The sequence below is a fragment of the Eptesicus fuscus genome, chromosome 12, assembly GCF_027574615.1.
Source record: "Eptesicus fuscus isolate TK198812 chromosome 12, DD_ASM_mEF_20220401, whole genome shotgun sequence".
NCBI classification, from domain to species: domain Eukaryota; kingdom Metazoa; phylum Chordata; class Mammalia; order Chiroptera; family Vespertilionidae; genus Eptesicus; species Eptesicus fuscus.
Genome location: NC_072484.1, coordinates 58,551,411 through 58,572,405, shown reverse-complemented (window position 1 = coordinate 58,572,405; position 20,995 = coordinate 58,551,411). Strand labels below are relative to the sequence as shown.

The 20,995-nt window shown below is 40.8% G+C and overlaps 1 protein-coding gene across 5 annotated transcripts in view; it reads left to right on the top strand.

The window, feature by feature from the left end:
- The window catches only part of EPB41L3 (erythrocyte membrane protein band 4.1 like 3), a 98,641-nt gene that overhangs the window by 51,905 nt on the left and 25,741 nt on the right, over nt 1-20,995 (top strand). For all 5 annotated transcript variants that reach the window (XM_054723996.1, XM_054723993.1, XM_054723995.1 and 2 more), the window contains exons 6-12: nt 2,030-2,105; nt 4,588-4,806; nt 5,166-5,253; nt 10,148-10,300; nt 15,086-15,183; nt 15,862-16,037; nt 19,009-19,229. In XM_054723996.1, the coding sequence (XP_054579971.1) occupies nt 2,030-2,105; nt 4,588-4,806; nt 5,166-5,253; nt 10,148-10,300; nt 15,086-15,183; nt 15,862-16,037; nt 19,009-19,229 (1,031 nt within the window). The remainder of the gene's footprint in view (nt 1-2,029; nt 2,106-4,587; nt 4,807-5,165; nt 5,254-10,147; nt 10,301-15,085; nt 15,184-15,861; nt 16,038-19,008; nt 19,230-20,995) is intronic.

Here is a 20,995-nt window from a genome sequence, read left to right as displayed (position 1 = left end):
CCTTTTAGTGTATAGGATGACACTCCAACCTATTGAGCCACCTGGCCTTGGCAGGAATTATTTTTAATAAGCAGCTCAGATGCTTCTTAGGTCCACTATAATCTGAAACTCGCGTTGCTGGATTGAGGATTTTTGCATTTAAATGTTTTTCTTACACTTTTATTACTTTTTAGTTTCTAACTTAGAATGCTTACCCCAAATTTATTATGAGATTATTTACACACATTGATAAACTAGTCATTGAATTCAAGAGCAATAAATCCATTTCCCATAACTAATTCATTAGTTTTAATTTCACTTGTTTGGATGGTGATGGGGTTGGAGGGTAGCCAGCTCTTTCTATGAACCTCACCAGTAGCAGGCATGGAAGGGACCTATTTGAGCAGAAAGTGAATAGAAATCAGTAGGAAGGTAAAACCAAGTCAGACTATTTTTAGAATAACAAAAGGTCTTCTTTTGAGAACAGTGGGAAAATAATCCCTAGAAGTATATTTGATTGACGGGTATTTTATAGCTTAGAATTCTTATAGCCCATATGTCAGTAATGTTCTAAGTAGTTTAAAAATAATATTAACCACCCAATTATACTTGGTCTCATGCCAAGTCCTTTATAAGACTCTTCATGGTAGTGCCCTGCCATGGGGAACTTTAGGTGTAATATGAGTGGTAGTCTATCAAATAAACTAGAATAAATGAACCCAATGTAGGTAACCTAGGCAGCTAAGTATTTGTCACATACACAAGAGACTAATACAAAGAAAGAAGCTAAGATGTGCAATACTGTCCCTTCTGAATGTTTGGGAAGGGCTCATAGAAAAAAAAAAGGGACTTTCCAGAAGTTTCTTAATGGGCAGAGGGAGCGGTTGGAAGTCGTAGGAGAGTATTGACACTTAAGAGTTGAATTGGGAGGTCACAGACAGTGAAAGGAAGACTACGTGAGGCATAGATGAAAGCCTTCCAGTACCGAATCCAGGAGACTGGAGGGAATTTTTCAGCAGTGTATTGAGAATACAAGAGGCCCTGCACCGTGGCACTTCTAGTGTGGTTACTGGGTGGAGGGAACAAATGTATGCAGTGTCCCAGCGAAGGAGCACCCAGACCTCAGTGAATCACTGCATTCAAAGACCGGAATAAAAGAACAGGATGAATATAAGTTAAAGGAGCGACCACATACAGATAAAATATAAGAAAGAAGAAAAGGTTGGTTTTTCACCCTTATAATGATAAACCATACGTGATTAGAGATACTATTACTAAATGGAGAGCTTAGGAAGGCTTAATAATGTTTCGAATGTACGTGTGGGCTGTACAGAAGAGTAGGCACCTGTGAGGGGACGGATGGGGAGGCGGTCCACAGATGCTGCAGGATAAAGAACAGCAGCGTGTAAAGAGGGTACATTCAAGTCCTGGGCTAAGAAGGAGGTGTGGACATTGGTGATGCATAGTAAATACACTCAAGTATCTCTTTAATCAAAAAGTTCCTTGAGTAAGAAAATATGTTTTCCACAGCCATAGAGCAGCTCCCTTCTTAAATATTCATTACAACAAACCTTCCCCATTAAATAAAAAATATCTTGAATAATCCCTTGACATGTGCTATAATGGTATTTGACCTGTAATAACAAAGCAGAAGGGACAAAGGAAGTGGGATTATGTTTATAATGTTAGTAGGTGAGCTATCCAGAACTTCACAGCAGATCTACTCAATTCCAGACTTGTCTGATTGAGGATTATCATGTTCACTTTTTCCTCCTCTTCCAAAGGCTTAACTTTGTTCCTGAGAAAGGGAGGAAGTGCAGTCAATTTCCTCCCTAGTTAGAAGTGCCTGGAAAGGATTTGATTGGTGAGAAGATTAGAAACTGGATGAAGTTTCAGACTTATCTGTGGATTTCATTTAACGGAGACTTTCCTGTTTTCCATGGATGATCAAAATTTGCTTGGGTGTTAGAACCTGGAGTTAAGGTAGCTCTAGCATAAGTACAAGGGGATTTTCTAAGGTTTTATTCTAATGTTTCTCTCATTTCTGCAGATGGTGCTTGGCAGTTTTCATTTAATGTGAAATTTTACCCACCAGACCCCGCCCAGCTATCTGAAGATATCACCAGGTACTTGAAAGTTGGCTGTAGAAAGGCAGGCTTCTTGGAAGAGTTGTGCTTCTCTTAAATTCTCCAGAGAAGAGCATGCTTACATTTGGTGACCTTATAATCATCCACAAATGGCAAACAACAGGCAACTGAGTGAGAGCAAACATCTGATGGAAAGATTTGCCAAATCGTAACTGTTCGTAGTTGAATCTTTGGTGCTAAGCCCATACTTCCCTCTGCCTGACCCTGGTGGGAAGACATGCAAAACTGAGATACTCTGTCATCCACCCACCACAGCCAAATTGGATGGGATTCAGCCTTAAATGATTTAGCCATTCTTAGTGCTCATGCTTCAAAACTTAGAGTAAAAAAAAAAACGTGTCGTTGGATGCTTATGCTTTTTATATAACCAACCTGGTACTTGACAGCCCTTAAAAAAAAAATCAGGCATACCTACACATATGTACATATATGCAGATAAACACATGTACACTTAAGAGTTTATTTTCCATGACCTACAAGGGAAATGGTTAATTCCTTTTCACAAAAGAAGACATTAGAGCAGGAATCTAGTAAAGCTATTCTGGCATGGTAACTGGGCTCTGAGTGTGAGAAGGTTCCTTTGTGAAATGGTCCCAGGTGTGATGCACATCCTCGGCTTCTCTGCGTCCCACTTTGGAACCGACTCTCACTGTGTGGTAGTAAGTTTAAAGCCAGCCAGAGCGGTTTTGTGCAGTGTGTGCTGAATCTTCTGTGTAAACCTCACATCTGTGGAAGGTTTTTCAGAATAGGGAAATTACTCAGAAAGCTTCAATCTCTTGCTATGATTAAAAATAATTTAAGAGACATTTTAGGTAAAGAAGAGAAACTACTCCATAGTATCCTATCTAATAAAGAGGGAATATGCTAATTGACCATCACACCCTCACAAAGATGGCGGTGCCCACAGCCAATAAGGAGGGAATATGCTAATTAATTGCCACATCCTCAAAGATGACGGCACCCACAGCCTCAAGGTGGCGGCGCCCAGTCCCCTCAGCCCCGCCATTCCGTGAGCCTGATTCTGGAGTCCCCCAGTCCCCTCAGCCCCCCAGCTGCCCAGGGCCGCCCGAGGCTCAGGTAACCAGGGTCCGCTGAGGCTTCCACTGCCAACAGTGGCAGCAAGCAGATGTGTGATGGGGGTGTCGCCTACCCCTGATCACAGGGTCTCCTCCCACCCCTGAGGTCTCCTAGACTGTGAGAGCGGGCAGGCCGGGCTGAGGGACCCCCCTCAGTGCATGAATTTTCATGCACCGGGCCTCTAGTTTATTCTATGATTGCATTAAATTGGAAAATTTATAATTTCTTATTTTAAAATACGCTTGAATAATCTTGAGAACCATTTAGTTGTGGCTAACATGTTTGTGGAGCCTGTACACACCTGAGTTTGTAATTTAGTGCATGGTTGGCTTATATCTATTGGTGTAATGTGTGTAGAGCCCATAAAGTAATTAGACATTTTTACATCTGAATTACATGGAGTTGGCTTATATCATTAGCTTAAAGTCATATTTAGAGGGACCTTAAGACTTTTTCATAGTCCTCAGATTCATATTAGCAATTTATTTCTCATATGAAAGGTACAAGGTGTATTTTATTATTATACCTGTATGCTGAGCCATGAAAAGTGTTAAAACTTATCAATGTCAGCACTTCCCTGGGAATCTTCCACAATTAGTATTATATCTGTAAACTTTAAAAGCAAAATAACAAAGGAGATAGGTCAGCTATTAATGGAAATATTTTTATATTATCTTGACAAAATTATTTGGAAAATGTTTTATAGTCCTCAAATCTAAAACTGTTTACTTATAGTGACAAGATTCTGAGGTTTTAAGGTAGTAATTCTTCAGTTAGTCTTCATATTAGTTGGATCATAGGAAATTATCTTTAAAAAATAAGAAGTTGAAACCGAAATCATTAGTTAACATCAAGAGACTACCTCACCAGGAATGTAGGAAATAGAGAGCAGAGTTTATGATGGCATAGCTATTGAGTTACCTGAAATTTGTCTCGGTCATATGGCAAAATATGAAAACAAGATTTTCTTAAGTCTAGCTGGGACTTAATAATTATATTTAAGAACACCATTTTTATATTATAATACCCCCAACCAAAGATTTCAGGGAATGTGCCTAGGGACTATTCATTTGATTTTCAATGTTATTTTAAAAGATGTTAGAAGAATATGTCTTTAGGTTATTTTTTTACTCTGTGCTTTATTAATAAAACCCTATTTGATTATGAACATTGACCTGTCCTTAGATGCCCTTAAATATTACATTTTTGTGGCCAGGTATTTTCCCCTTATATCCACATCAAAATATAGATGCTAGAAAATGTGTCCTCGTGTGATTGATTATCCGATCGGGAGAAATTGCCTGCCCAACAATATGTACTGAGTGGTCTCCTTTTCCTGTATCCCAATGCTGGCTTTGTGCTTTGTCCTCTTGGTTACCGGAAGGTACTACCTCTGCTTACAATTGCGAGATGACATCGTGTCCGGGAGGCTGCCCTGCTCCTTTGTCACGCTTGCCCTGTTGGGCTCCTACACTGTCCAGTCAGAACTTGGAGACTATGACCCTGATGAATGTGGAAATGATTACATTAGTGAGTTCCGCTTTGCACCCAATCACACTAAAGAACTGGAAGATAAAGTGATCGAGCTGCACAAGAGCCACAGGTTAGTGGCAGAAGCCCTGAGAACAGTCCATTTAATAAGTTGGGCCTTGATGAGTGAGCGTCCCTTTCACTCCGCACTTTTCCCAGAACTGATGTTGGTGTTTTGTGGGTGGGACTTTAGTAGAGTAGGGGTCTGCACTGGCTGGTACAGTTCTGGGATAGTTAGGTTCTTGCTTAGAATGTCTATTTGTAAGGTTTTCTTTAAAACCCATCTTACTCTTTTTCTTCCCGCAGACACAAATCTGCTGGGGCCTCTGTGGGGGGGCTTGCATATTAGATAGCAGGGGAGCTAAGCAGGAGACATTTCAGCCTCGCCAGGTGAAAGCAGAGCAGCATTGTAACCCTTTCTTTTCTTATCAGAGGAATGACGCCAGCAGAAGCCGAGATGCATTTCTTGGAAAATGCCAAAAAATTATCCATGTATGGGGTAGATTTACATCATGCCAAGGTATGCATTTTTTAACCCCCAAACTTTTTATTTAGTTTTACTTAATTCAGTGCTGTTATTGCTATAAGCTCCTGATTTCTACTTCAGTGCATGTAAACCAAAACTTTGGGCATTCAAATCTGTGTTTGCTCTTTAAGGCTTGTCCAATGATAAATAGCACATTGCGCGCCGATATTTTACTGAGGGGTTGGCTCAAACGCACAGGACTCGCGGTCTGAGCCTCTGATTGCCTGCTGATTCAATTGCAACTTTTTATCTTTATATAACAAGCTCTGAGCTCACCCTGCCTTTCCTGTCTCAGTTGTATCTCCCACTTTGTGCTGACACATGCCCTTTGCTCCTGCCAAACCCTGACTCTGCCCTTTCCCTGAATGTGATCATTTTTGTCTGCACTGTCCTGCTCCTTTCTGTCTGTCTACCTGTCTGTCTGTCTAAACTTGGCTGACTGTCCAAGACCCAGTTGTCACATCTACTTTGTGTGTAGTACTGTCTGTGGCCCTGTTCTGATTACCCCAGCAGACACTCAGGAAATTCATGTGAAGTTCAAATAATGCCATCTCTAAAGTTGAGGTATTCTGACAAATAGGCAGTCCTTTGAAATAAGATTGTTATTTTTGAAGTTCAACTAGAATTAACCACCCAGGCTAAGGCTTGCCTGGTTGCTTGGCGATTGTGAAATGTTAAAGTTGTGCCTTGGCTATTTAGTCTTGGGAAGAAGGAAGTTGGGATTAGATTGTATGAGGGGGAGATTGTAAGGATGCCCAAAGCAGCTTTTACCCCATTTCATTCTTTTTCTAGAATCTGTATTTTTCAGCAGTGAGAGAGTGAGTGCATGGACTATTAGTCTGTTACTTGAACAGCTGTGAATAAAGAACTGTAGCAGTAAAGGCAAGCTTTCATGAAAACCGTTACCATCAAAACATGAGCAATTTGTTAGGATCTTAGGGATGGATTCTGGTACTTCAGCAGTGTTGAAAGATCCCTGTTTGAAGTTCGGGGGCCGTTTCTTCTGATTTGGGCTGACAAGGTAACATTGCTCTGGTTATGGGATGTGCCTTTACTTCTAATGCACAGAGTAGCCACCAATGTCACGATCTGGGACTCACAGGAAGTTAACAGGCTTCTAGTCAAGGGAGTATTTTACACAGTCAAGTTCAGGGCCACGGCATGAAGAGCGTTTCAGCTGGCTCTGTTCAGGCCAACAGCTCAACAACTCTGAGTCCCAGGGGAGGGAAATCTATGGTCTGTAGGTTCTGTTGATGCTGCAAGTGGACTGCTGCCTGGATGGCATTTGGACCAGAAAATGGTGGCCATCACGTGAACGCAGGTTTGACTGGTTATGACTCTGATCATTGCGTCCCTCCGACAGGATGTGGACTTCCAAGGGCCGAAGGCCTGAGCACCAACCAGCACAGTCTCCGAGGGCTGGTGATAAAGGCACAATCCCAGGGCGGGGTTGGTGCATCATGCCAGGCTCTTTGACATTTGTGTGTAATTACAACAGCAGGTCTGGCTCTGTTTACCTGCCTGTTTGTTGTGTTTTCTCACCTATTTTGCAGTCAGAGAATAAAGTTGTTTTATAGTTTATGCCAGGTATAAGGCAGGATGAGAATTTAAAAAGAAAGTAACAACACACACATTAGTAAGATTTTATCTTAAGAGTTTTTCCTTAGGTGACTGAAACATAAGGAAACAAGAAGGAAATGAAGGTTGCCTGAAAATTTGAGTGGATCGAAAGCTATTTTTGAATTACATCGCATGGTGATTCACTTGCTGCCCGGGAAAAATAAATAAATGACAGATTAGGGCATGCTTTTAGGGAAGTGCAGCTCGGGATGTATCCGTGTTCCCATCAGTGAAAATAAAATCACTTAACGTTGCTCTAGCTACTGAATTAAAATGGATAGCTGCAATAATATGATTTGAATTTATGCCAATTAAAAAAGAAAGAATTAAGGAAGTGCAAATACAGCCCGTAAAAGGATTTCATCTGAATATTAAGTATAACAAATGATTCGGTTATGGACTCCATTTTCTCATGCAGCCACACTCTATCATTTTAAGAAGGAAATTTACTGAATTAAATTAGAGCTCATTTCCAGTCATAACCGGATGGCATAAAAGACCCTGAGCTGTAGGACCTGTTTAGAAAGTCTGAATTGCGATCTCTAACTCAAAGCTCTGTATAAAGAATAAAATACCCCTATTAGCTGAAGATCCCTTGTTTAGGAAAACCTATTCTATCTAAATGCTTTGTTTTCTTCTTTGGGAGACTCTCTCTGCTTGTTTGTCATCTAATGTCTGTGTGAATAGGCTCTGAGAGAGTCATTTATTTCATAGAAGATTCTAAAATGTAGGTATAAATCCACATCAGATATCCCATGTACCAAGTGATAATGAAGGATGGCAAAGTTTAAACAGTGATTTTAAATTAAGGGAACAGCGTGCACATTTATTTTAATTACAATAGACTGAGGCTATCCAGGTCTTCCTTTGGTAGTCCCTGCTAAAAGGAGCATTAAATATGTTCATTGGGAGGGAAACACACATGTCCCCAAGATAGGCTGCTGAAAGAGCTTGCAACACAAAAAATTTATCAAACTAACAGTTTGGGCTGTGGCCAAAAACTTGAGAAAAAAGTATCCTTTTTTTTTTTTTTTTTTTTTTTTGCTTTATGATTAACGTAATGAAGACCACCATGCAATTTAAAACCCCACTTACCTGATATTGTCTTTCTTCATTTGCCAAACATGTAATGGCTTAACCCAGGGGTCCTCAAACTTTTTAAACAGGGAGCCAGTTCACTGTCCCTCAGACCGTTGGAGGGCCAGACTATAGTTTAAAAAAAACTATGAACAAATTCCTATGCACACTGCACATATCTTATTTTGAAGTAAAAAAAACAAAATGGCAAAAACACCCGCATGTGGCCCGCGGACCGTAGTTTGAGGACGCCTGGCTTAACCCCTGCTAGGCAGGCACTGTCTTGACCATGTGGCTACAAAGATTAAATTGAGCTCTTGCTCTCAACCAGCTACGGTCTTAAGGAGAAGGCAGATAGGTGGGGTTTACTGCAGTACCTTTGCTGGGGGCGTGCTGATACAGCAGAGTGGTGTGGGGACAGAGAAGTTCATGCCGGAGGGTACAGGAGAGCAGTGAAGGAGCAGAGGAGGCTTCCCGATCTTCCCCGGGAAAGGAAGACAGTGATGAGAGATTTAAAAATAGATCAAATAATGAAAAAATGTTTTAAATGCCCTTTCCCTCTTTAGCGTAAAGGCATCTTTTCTAAACTTTTATGTTCTTTACCAAAAAGAAAGTGAATCAAAGAGCAGTTCCTCAGACCTGCATTTGTGCTCATGGTGTGAGGTGGTCACCTCTGAGCTGTCGGGTGAGCCGATGGGCTGGGTCTGAAGGCTCAGTAGTGCCAGGGACTCGTCAGCATCAGGTTACAGCTCTTTAAATGGCTCTTTCACATTAAAGCCCATGGTAAGGGGCAGGCAGTTTCTGGACTTGGAGGCCTCCTCAGATTTTGTGTCCTGCCATCAGGTATTTCCACTCCTGTCATTTCCTACCTAATGGAGTGATAGATTTCAAAGGTAAAATGTTTCATTTTAAACCAAGTATAAACATATATGTCCAGAGATGGACTGAAATATTTATTTTTTGCTTCTGGAAATGTTCATCTTGGACCTTGCACTGACAGGATTGAGGCAGTAAATTCCCACAATATGGACGAGTCAGAATCTCCTATTTGGGTTCTGCCATTTTCCTCTCTGGGGCTGCAGAGTGACTCAAAGTTGGGGGCAGCCCTGCTGATTAAGGTGACAAAAGACCCCAGCTCCACCCACCCCCCATGTACCTCTGCTTCCAACAACCAGTGAGACAGGGTAGAGACTGCACCTCACACGCAGTCCTGCCTCTGTCCTTCGTTTTTACTCCACTCGGGTCACCACAGATGTTCACTTTACACGGATTCCCCCTGAATACAATACTGAGGGGGCATAGGCTATGCATGGTATGTCTCTTGAACTTTACTATATATATAACATCTCTGGGACGTCTGGGTATCACATACCCCTAGGAAATGTCCTAAATATGAACAGTACAAATAGCAAAGCAAATTGCACATGTAGCATGATCCCACCTTTGTTATAAAAGACTATACACATATGTAAAGACTATCCATATTTCTGTGAATCACATTGCTAAGTGTGCTTACCACTGGGCAGTGTGTGTGTTGGGGCCTGTTGGGGAAGTACAGTTCATACTTAAGAAAAAAAAAACCCACACTATTTTATATTTAAATTTTACTCTGACGATAATGGTATATAAAAGAGATTGAGGCTCTTTTTAAAGGCATAAACTCCAAAACACTCATAAGAAAGGATAGGGCCCCTCTCTTAGTATACATGTTGGTTAAGAGTGCTGCCTCTGTAACCAGGCTGCTCGCATTCAACGGAACAGATACGTAACCTCTCTGTGGCTGTTTCCTCATCTGTAAAAGGGGAAGAATAACAGCAACTATCTCAAAATATCCTAGTGAATATTAAAAGGGTTAATATATGTGAAGTATTAGGGCAATGCTTGGCACTCAGTAACCGAGAACTGGGACTGTTATTTGTGTTATTAACACGTCTCATCTGGTTGGCCTGTTCTATGTGCAGTATTTCTGGAAATCTAAGATACTTGGGTGATCAGGTTTTACTCTAACAAATCTCCATAGTGATAAATATCTTCATTTCAAGGCTATTATTTAATAGTAATCTTTAAAAATGGCTGCAGTATTTTTCTTATTTAAATTAGACCTATAGGTAGTCAATTATAGGTTCTGTTATGGAGGCTTAGTAGAAACAAATGAGATACTGACCCTTTGTTTCTTGCTTCTATTTTCCAGGATTCTGAAGGAGTAGAAATTATGTTAGGCGTTTGTGCGAGTGGTCTGTTGATATATCGTGACCGACTGCGGATAAATAGATTTGCCTGGCCTAAGGTTCTAAAAATCTCATACAAACGGAACAACTTCTACATTAAGATCCGCCCGGGAGAGGTAAGTAGACCCAAATTTGCATGTACATTGGGAAAAAAAGGAACCTGATAGCAAACAAACATGTAAGTTACCTGCTCACAAGTTCTCAGCATCTCCAGACACGGTTGGTGAGTTATGTCTAAATGCCTAAGAGAATTTACTGTAGGTTTATCCAACAAATAGGTAGAAACAAGTGTTCTTTTTTTATTTTCAGTTTTTCCCATAGCATACATTAATTGAAATGATTATTTTTACATATTTTAATGTAAAATCCAGATTCATGAATAATGTTTTGTATATTTCAAGCTGTGGTATAAATGAAAGTCGTAGTCATTAAACCTCCTTGCAAAGAAAAGATTTCTCCCTACCAGTTCTATTGTCTCCTTGCTCCCTCTCTCTCTCTCTCTCTTCCAAATCTGACAGCATCTTTTTTTAAATTATATTTTTATCGATTTGGGAGAGAGATAGAAACATCAATGAGAAAAAAACATCATTGATCAGCTTCCTCCAGGCACGCCCCCCCACCAGGGATAGAGCCTGCAACCCAGGCATGCGCCCTGACTAGAATCGAGCCAATGACCTCTTGGTGCAGGAGTCAGTGCTCAACCACTGAGCCACACCTGGAAGGCAAGCTGATAGCATCTTAAAGGGTATAGTTTAGAGATAATGTGCAACAGGTACAAGAAAGATTAGAATGAGGAACACAGGGTCTAAATTATGTAAATGTTCCACAACCTAATATATTTTCACTTTTTTTTAAATCGGAGAAGCTAATGAAAGAGTGAAAATTGTTAACTAATCCTTATTCCTTGGACAACAGCATCTATGATCGACATATTTGTATTCTCCTTAGTGGTTTGTACATAATAGGTAGTAAGTACCTGCTGTATCTGGTTAATAGATAATTAACAAATATCTCCACTTCTGATCAGTATGATTAATATAATGGAAGCAAAGCTCTAAGATTGCAGTTCATTTATGTCTCTGAACATTTTCTGGCGTAATATAGAATTATGTCCTGTCTTCAAAATCAGCCTACCCACTGGTGGAAAGTACAACTAAAATATCAGACTACAAAGCAAGCAATAATGTGTAGTGTAAATAAAAAGTCATCCTTGTCTCTGAAGACTGAAATAATCTGTAAGCTTTTCATGTAAATACCCGCAATTACAGTAATATTAAAAATATTCCTTAAAGATTGCATGTTAAACTTATAACTGATAAATGTTCATTTGGATTTATTAAACATAAGCAAGCATCTGTTTATTGCTAGGTACCATGTTGGGCGTTGGAAATGAAAAGAGAAATATTAATTTGTCCCTGTCCTTAAGGGACTTTATATTTGGCACAGAAACAGAATCGCACACTTGGAACTATGTCGTGATACAGATGAGATACTATCCCATGGACATGGAGTGAACACGGTTGTGAGAGGCCAGCAGGGAAAAGTGGAGAAGTGCATCAGTAGACAGTAGTGAGCCATGGAAGGGTTTAAATTAGGGCTTGTCATAACTAGATGAACACTTGAGAAGGATGGGTTTCTTAATGAATTAAGCTGCTTCATAATGTGATGTGATAAGACCTAAACTGGAGCAGAGGCTCTGGGAATAGAATGGAAGGAGCACATTTGAGACGGCTTTCAGAGGCAGAACAGGAGATTTTGGAGACAGGATGGGGGAAGGATAAAGAGGAGAGTCCGGGATGATCAGAGTCTTTCAGTTTGCACGAGAGAAGGCAATGGAGATATTATTAGAAGAGATGAAAAGGGGGTGAATTTAAGGAAAAAGATTGAAATTCCTTTGGGACAGATTTTCAGGGGGTGATTCTTACACAGTAAGAAATATAGGACTTGAACAGAGACATCAACTGTATACGTTTTAATCAGGGCCTTAGACATGGAATAAATTACCCAAAGAACAAGAGAACTTAAAGAGAAAAAAAAAAAAAAGAGAGAGAGAGAGAGACCCTATAACAAAAAATCTGGGTGAGACCACTTTTTGAGAGAGAGGTAGGCCCAAGAGGAACAGGGAGATTAAGAATAACAGCCAGAGAAAGGGAAAAAGGGACAAAAACAGTCACAGATGACAGCAAGACGGGATTCAGGGGGCGTGGTTAACTAGCAGTGCCAAATGTTACAGAGAAGGTGCAGGTAAGAACTAAGAAAAGTGCATCACAGTTGATAGGTCCTGTTGTGACATTTAAGAGTTCATGAAGGAGTTGGGAGCACCTGGCAGGTTACAGTGAGGTAAGGAGTGAAGGAGCTGAGGCTTCTCCATCAGGCCGTGTAGCGTGAGGAGTGAGAAGATTCTGGCTCAGCAGAAGCAGGCTCAAAGGAAGTTGTTTCCCTCCCTTTTTTTGCAATCACATTTATAGGCTGAGAAGAATGAGTGAGAAGAAATTATTGGTAGCCAGAAGAGACTGAAGAGGTTGCAATAAAAAGAATGCAAAGCACCGAGAGCTAGATAAACAGTTCAAAAGTGTAGCGCCTCTATTATCTTGAGAGAATCTCCCCAGCTTCTTACAGGAGCAAGTTGACACTTGTTTAAAACCCCTGACCTTTGCCTAATGCATGGTACATATTAGAGGCAGGATGAGTAAATGGGGGATGGTTCAGTTACGATCCACAGTACTCAGGTTTGTCAGTCGACTGGGTCCATTGGACAGTGGTGATTTTCATGACCACCACTGCACATGAACTTCCAGAGGGAATAAGAAATTGGGAAAGGCAGCTGCAGTTAAAGCAACCTGGATGTGTTTCCCAGTCTTTCCCCTGCCCAGTTCCTCTCAACAAACAAGAAATAGAGGTCAAGCATAAGGGTATCTCACATGCCATGCAGAGGAGCCCTCTCCTTGGCTCTTTGCCACATAAATTACTTTTGCTATTGATTATGTCAATAGTCAGGAGGTTTTGTGCTCTTTGGGGAAGGCTTTATTGTTTAAGATGATTGCCCTCTGGTGGACTGATGCATACTGTCCTCAGAGAATGAAAAATTAATGAATATCTGCAATGATATTAAAATAACTAAAGGCCTGGTGCACGAAATTCGTGCACGGGGTGGGGGGGGTGTCCCCCCAGCCCAGCCTGCACCCTCTCCAATCTGGGACCCCTACCGGGATCGGGCCTAAACGGGCAGTAGGACATCCCTCTCACAATCCAGGACTGCTGGCTCCCAACTGCTCGCCTGCCTGCCTTCCTGATTGCCCCTAACCGCTTCTGCCTGCCAGCCTGATCTCCCCCTAACCACTCCCCTGCCAGCCTGATCGATGCCTAACTGCTCCCCTGCCGGCCTGATTGCCCCTAACTGCCCTCCCCTGCAGGCTTGGTCGCCCCCAACTGCTCTCTCCTGCAGGCCTGGGTCCCCCCCAGCTGCCCTTCCCTGCAGGCCCAGTTGCCCCCAACTTCCCCCCTCTGCCGTCCTGGTCACCCCTAACTGCCCTCCCCTGAAGGCTTGATCACCCCCAACTGCCCTCTCTTGCAGGCCTGGTCCCTCCCAACTGCCCTCCTCTGCTGGCCATCTTGTGGTGGCCATCTTGTGTCCACATAGAGGCAGCCATCTTTGACCACATAGGGGCAGCCATCTTGTGTGTTGGAGTGATGGTCAATTTGCATACTACTCTTTTATTAGATAGGATAGAGGCCTCGTGCATGGTTGGGGGCCAGCTGGTTTGCCCTGAAAGGTGTCCCGGATCAGGGTAGGGATTCCCTTGGGGTGTGGGGCGGCCTGGGCGAGGGGCCTGTGGTGGTTTGAAGGCTGGCCACGCCCCCTGACAACCCAAGCGGAGGCCCTGGTATCTGGGATTTATTTATCTTCTATAATTGAAACTTTGTAGCCTTGAGCGGAGCCAAGCCTCCTGCTTGCTCTGTGGCCGCAGCCATTTTTGTTGGGATTTATTTATCTTCTATAATTGAAACTTTGTAGCCTTGAGTGGAGGCCTAGGCTGGCCAGGGTGTGCAGAAAGCTTGGCTTTCTCCATTGCCAGGGAAACCCAAGCCTCCTGTTTGCTCTGTGGCCGCAGCCATCTTGGTTGGGTTAATTTGCATACTCACTCCTGATTGGCTTGTGGGTGTGGCTTGTGGTGTAGCAGGGTGATGGTTGATTTGCATATTACTCTTTTATTAGATAGGCTTACTCAGGAAATCAGATGTTCCACCTTGGAAAATCATATGACTGATAGAGTATCATCTGAACTATAAATGCTGAGTAATATGAAAATGTGTTCCCAAATCTCTGATCTTATATATAATATCAAGAGATGTTAGCATTTAATATGATAATCCATATTATAATGCACAGATAACATCAGCAATACCTGATACCAAGTCATCAAATATTTAAGATATGTGCATATTTCCAGACCAGATATTAGGCGAAAATGTCACTCTGAGAATGCTATAGACTTTAAACCTTTTGTTCATTTCTGTATCTTCCATTTGAAGTCTTGATGTCATGGGGAAAAAACAATGAAAATTAGGCTTAAATATGAGATCAGGACAAGTTGGTCTCTGGAAGGAATCCAAATATCCTTGTTTGCATTCAGTTTTTGTAAGATCCCTACTGGTACATAAAACATCTACTATATGCGTAAAATACCTGCAGCATTTTAAGGAGATAGATATTAGATATAAGGAGATTTTTTTTCTTTTTAATAAATGCATGTGTATACTAGTAGCATGAATTCCACATATAGCAATTGATTTAGTAAGTAAAGAAAACAGTTGTGAGTGGCATTTTGATTTTTAAAATGATTTGCTTTTCTGTTATTATTTTAAACTTGATTCTACTCTTCAATGTTTTCTAAATGTAGTTTGAACAATTTGAAAGTACCATTGGGTTTAAACTGCCAAACCATCGAGCTGCCAAGCGTTTATGGAAAGTGTGTGTTGAGCACCATACGTTTTTCAGGTAGGTAGAGATCAATTTGCTTTTTTCCTAAGGAAAAAAATAGAGTGCCTGGCATTACTTACACTGAAAAAGATTTTCGGGAAGAAGAATGTGGAAGCATATCCTTTCTAAAGTTCCTTCAAGCTTGTTGTCACAAGATTCCTTAATAAGAAATCCTAAGAGAACTTCTGACTAAATTTGAATAGGTTTCCTTCATTTGTACTATATTGATCCGCTCCATCTCCTCTTTATTATCTTTAGTACCTTTTCATTATTTTTGCAGGATGTCTGCTTCAAGTGTTCAATCCATTTCTTACTATTTCAGTAATTTCTCAATACCCGACTAATTATGGCCATTAGATTTGTGTCTACACAATAACAAATTATCACTGTTCTTCCCTACCATCACCTACTTAATTGCTCTTGGGGTTTATAGAACCACATCCAGTTACGTGGGATGTTCAAGTCTACTAGTCCAACCCAACTCCCATTTTGCTCATAGCCTCGATAACATCCCTAGTTGATATGTACTGTGTCAATTATTTTTTTTCTTATAAAATCTGATTTATTTCATTGCATTTGGGTATTGTAATCCTCTAGTATGCAAAGCACTTTACCTTTCAGAACGGAGTAAAAGGTTAGCATTCTCCATATTTGATTTACTATTCTTTCTGGTGTTTTTTTCTTTAATATCTTTAGATTGTTGTTACCAGAAGCACCTCCAAAGAAATTCCTTACCTTGGGTTCCAAGTTTCGTTATAGCGGCAGAACGCAAGCCCAAACGAGAAGAGCCAGCGCACTGATAGATCGTCCAGCCCCTTACTTTGAACGCTCCTCCAGCAAACGTTACACCATGTCGCGCAGCTTGGATGGAGGTAGGCATCCCTGCCCTTAATACTCTCTGGTGGCTGCCCACTACAGTGAAGCCATCTCGCGCTTTCAGTAAACATAGATCCTCTTGGATAGTAGGAAATGGAAAGCACCTTCTTGGTCTGTGGCTGACTGGCAAGCTTTAACCGCCCATCCTCAAAAGTGCCTTTGTGAATGTCTGTTACTGTAGATTTATGAAAGATTACATAGAGAATGAAGAGCATAGCTTTCTTAAGCTGGTCCCCTGAGTTTGGAGAAAGATTCTCTCATTCTAAATATGGTAGTCACAGACTCTGTAAGGAATCTGGTTTCCTAGCCAACAGATCTTAAATGATTGTCAGGTTTGTCTTAGACGATTTGTTTCAGAAAGAAAGCTGTAAGTTAAATGTATCCCTGTTTCTAAAAAAGAAACTATGAATAAAATGTGACTCATCAGTCGATAAATACTAGCTTATAGAAAGGATGACATTCAGATAACAGAGCAAAGGGCTCTAAATTAAATCCTCCTGACGGACTGGGAGAGCACTGTCTGTAGATGTTGTCTACTGTTAAGTCAAACGTGTAAGTAAAATGGAGAAAATTGCTCAAATAACATGTTTAAGGAATGGCATAATCATGAGTTTTCCGTAGGTTTTGTTTTGCGGGATGGTTTTGTATTGTATCTATAGTTACACGCAGATGTGCTTTCTGCTACAAGACTTGGCAGCTAGAGGAATAATTAACTTAGGAACTGAGTCATGGCCAGGCCTCCTCCTCTCATTCCAGGCACCTGGAGATTGGTTGTTTTATGAAAGATCTAGCCTGTGCACATAAAGAGTTAGAGGTCTCTGGCATGGGTGTACGTTTTTAATCATAAGCACAAACGTAAATAAAAAATAAGTAAACGTGACAAGTGCCCGGGATCACCTTCTTCCCTCGCGTCCTGCCTCTGCTCACCACAGTTCATGACACCCCAGTGTGGTTGGTGGGGTGACAGACTCCCTGAATCCCCTGATGAAAAAGACTGTATTTTCCTAATGGATGACATTATATACAGTTTATAGAAGAAGCAAAAATTGTGTTGTTCGTGCTATGTTACGTATGTTCCTAGTAAAGTGGAAAAAACACTCACCTGGCAAAGGTAAATCCAGACTGAAGTCCAGTTCCTCTACCTGCTCGGCAGTTGGTGAATGACTTAAACGCTCCCTGTCTGGTTTTCACTCATCGTCCATAAAATGGGAGTCCGGCCACCTCTGACAGGGTTGTTGCAAGACTGGATAAGACACACATCAGAGCACTGTTGCTATGGATATAATTACAATTATCCCAATAATTATATTGATAATTATCCTATAGGCTTTTGTGAGGTGGCCTAGAAAGTTATTACCATTCGGTATCTTCTAAGGGTTTGCTTTTTTCAGAATATCTAACTTAGAGCCATACTTTTAGAATAAAATGTTGATTAGGGCTGTTTGTTGGATTAAGACACTCATATATCCATGTTAACATTGAAGCTGTTCTTCGGCATTGTCTCACTTACTCTTCTTTCTCCTTTAGAGAATCTCTGTAAACTGTTTGTGTATTTTATAAGTCGGTGTTAGAGGAGCTTTTGTAGAATCACCCCTTTCCCCCCGAATACCGTCCACTTTGTTCAGTGATGTGTACCCAAGGGAACACATGTGTTGTGAATGTTGTTTGCCTCATGACCTTTTGTGTGACAATGATTACTGAGAAGACAGAAGACAATTGTGCAATAAATGTACTAATAACATGCTGTCTCTTCCTCTCTGCCCAAAAGTGATGTTAGTATGTGTTGTCTCTCGCTCTTTGGGGTTCTGTCAATTCTAGTGTGTTTTCTGGGCTGCTGAGCTGGGGGCCAGGGCTGCACGTGGGCATAAAAACTGCTTTTTGCAAAATTGCATCCTCTATGGAGCCTAACTGGCCCATTAGGAAACTATATCATATGAGCTTTTTCATCAGGACAACAAGATATAAAATATCTTAGTGAAGGTATTGTAGTGAAATGATTTACTATTAAAAGGATTTCAGAATATTTTCTTACTTTTATATAAATATGAAACCAGATTGTATTTTGCCTGTGATTAGCTACTGTGTGTTTGAAAAACAGCATTTATACGTTTCTGAAATATGGTATCTAAAACCTAAAATAATGAGTATCCGATTTTAAAAATTTAATTGATGTAAGCATCTCTTTCACTAAGACATTTCAGCCTGGATGAAAGGCCGTATCTTATATCTTTTATGTCTGCACGCTTTGCCTTTGCATGAATTTCATTAACAATGTTTGTGTCGTTTTCCCCAAATATTAGAGATGAATGAATGCACGCATATCATGGTAGATATGTGTGCATATCTTTTTAAAGTGCAGAAGAAAATAAAACGTTTCTGCGCTTCAGTTATGGAGTTGCCCTTGGAACTTTGTAATTTCTGCCAAGATGGTTCGTTTTTATTATTACCCTTGTGGCTTTTATACTATAGGAAACTTTTCAGCCATTATTAATAGTAACAGGTGCCTTTTTTTTTTTTTTAATTTCAGTGCTCCTTGGTGAGTGCCACTTCCAAAAATATGTTCAAAGTCAAGTGTACTAGATCAGTTGTCTACTGAAAATACTATTAGTTGTGGAACTTGCCAAGTGTCTGGGGTAACGAGCTCGGTGGCAGCTCAGCCTCCCAGCCTTACACTCACATCCACCCCAACACACATCCTCACCGTGGAGCCTGAGAATGGATGAAACCATTCTAGTGGCTTCAAGAGATGAGCCTTGAAATCATTTTGAAACACCAGTGTAGAGGATATAGAAAGTTGAGTCTGTGCTAGCGCTTAGAAGAAGGTACCTGCTGCGCTGACTTGTCTTTTGAAGATAAAGCTGGACTTTTATAGGGGTATATTGTTCGTCATGGGACAATTGGTACTATTCATCTGTCTTCTGACTTAACTATTTCAGACTTTATTTCTTCCATTGTATTTGCTTTTAGCATCAGTGAATGAAAACCATGAAATATACATGAAGGATTCTGTGTCTGCTGCAGAGGTTGGTACTGGCCAGTACACCACAACAAAGGGCATCTCTCAGACCAACTTGATCACCACTGTGACTCCGGAGAAAAAGGCCGAGGAGGAGCGTGATGAGGAAGAGGATAGACGGAAAAAGGCCGAGGAAGCCACTGCTGCCGCGGCCGCACGGCCTGAGGGAAAGGTACTTCTCCCAGGCTGCCTCCTAGAGCTTGCTCAGACTTCGGAGAACTGCCAAGTAATCCTGAGAATATAAACCAGGAATGGGTTCAGACTGAGGCGAATTCGTATTTCAGCCTTAGTCACATTCTTATTATCAAATTTAAATTATTTCCTCTGTCGACATTTTTCCTCTGGAGGATTCCTTTTCAACTTTTTGGGCATTTTTATTCTCACAACTGATGTGCTGCATAAGACTTTCAATAGCTGTCCTGTCTGTATTTTTTTAAAAAAATACATTTAATGGTGAATTACACTTTTCTGTTTGGGCTCATATGTCAGAGCTATCACTGAAGCTCTTTGTTTCTAGCCCCACTCTCCTACCCAAGGAGTGCATATTTTTCTAGATATGCAGCGGAATGACATTGCCATTCTTCTGACTGCCGGTAATTGAGTGACCATAGCTTGTGTGTTTATACAGTGTTTCCTCTCTTAGCCTTATGATCATAATCTAATCATCAGAGTAGTGGGTGGGCATGTTTTAAAAAGTGATAGTAAGGCAGAAGGTTGCAAGGGAAGTTGGAAAGTGAATCTGGCAGCAACTTCTCCAAGGTGTTTTTTATTTTTTTTTTTCATTAAATTTTGTAACTTTATTTCACCCAAATTCAATTTTTTTTAATATTATCTTTGTTTTTGGTGATCCAGCACTATACAGCAACTTTTTAGAAAAATAAAAGTCAAAAGCCATATAGATCATCTACTTCTGCTTAGGGGTTTTGTATGTAGCAGAGTGACTCCCTAAAAGTCAGGGAACATTGGGAGGTTTATACATAATCACAGCAATGGAAGGAAGTGGCTCCTGCCATGTGCTCAGAACAGAGTGAAACGGGATAGCAGAATGAAAATGCTGTATAACTTGCAGCTGTGTTAAAACCTGTGCAAATTTCATTCAGAAATCTTCTTTTGCACGTGGGCTCTTTAAATATAGATTTATTTCCAGGGACTCACCATCTGGGACTCAATAGAAAAAACTCCTTTTGACAAGAATGTAACAGTGACAGCTAAAAGGATATACTGATAAAAAAAACATCGTTTTAGTTGCGTTAGGAAATTCAAAGACCCAGTCCATCCTTTCTGTAGGATAAAATTATTTGCCAAACAGAAAAAATAAAAACAAGATAGGAAATGATAGCAAAAATGTTAGGATCACTTGTGCTGTTCAAATGTACTTTGTTCTGAGTTTTGTTTTTAGACTTACCGGTTAAGTCGAGGCAGGTTTTAAATAGGACATGAAAAGAAGATAATATTCCTGCGCAGCAAATGTGTTGCATGCTTTGTTGAAATCACCCAGGTAACATATGCATCTCGTGGATGTGTAAATAGGATTAAGTGGCACAGAAAAGTAAATGACTTAGTTTGATCCAAAAAGAAATAGACCCAGGTGACCTCACTTTGATTTTAAATATCAGCAATTTGTTTACATGAAATGCAGCATGAAGCAGGCATCGCTTCGTGCCATTGACGCTGTGGGAAATAAAAATGGCAGAGGAAAGCAGGGCTCTCAGAGTCGGAGCCTCTGAGAAGCCAGCGCTCTGACCCAACGTGCTTCCGAAGGGCTGTGGCCGAGACCCAGTGCCGATGCAGGCGGATGTCTGCCCTCATTGTCCACAGTGCGCAACTGTCTTTTAAAAGCCACCTTTATGAACAACGTGAATGATTGCATCTTAATTTTATTACTCTCCAACTTCAAAAAGTAATGTAGAGGGTACTCACTTTTTAAAGAAAATGAAA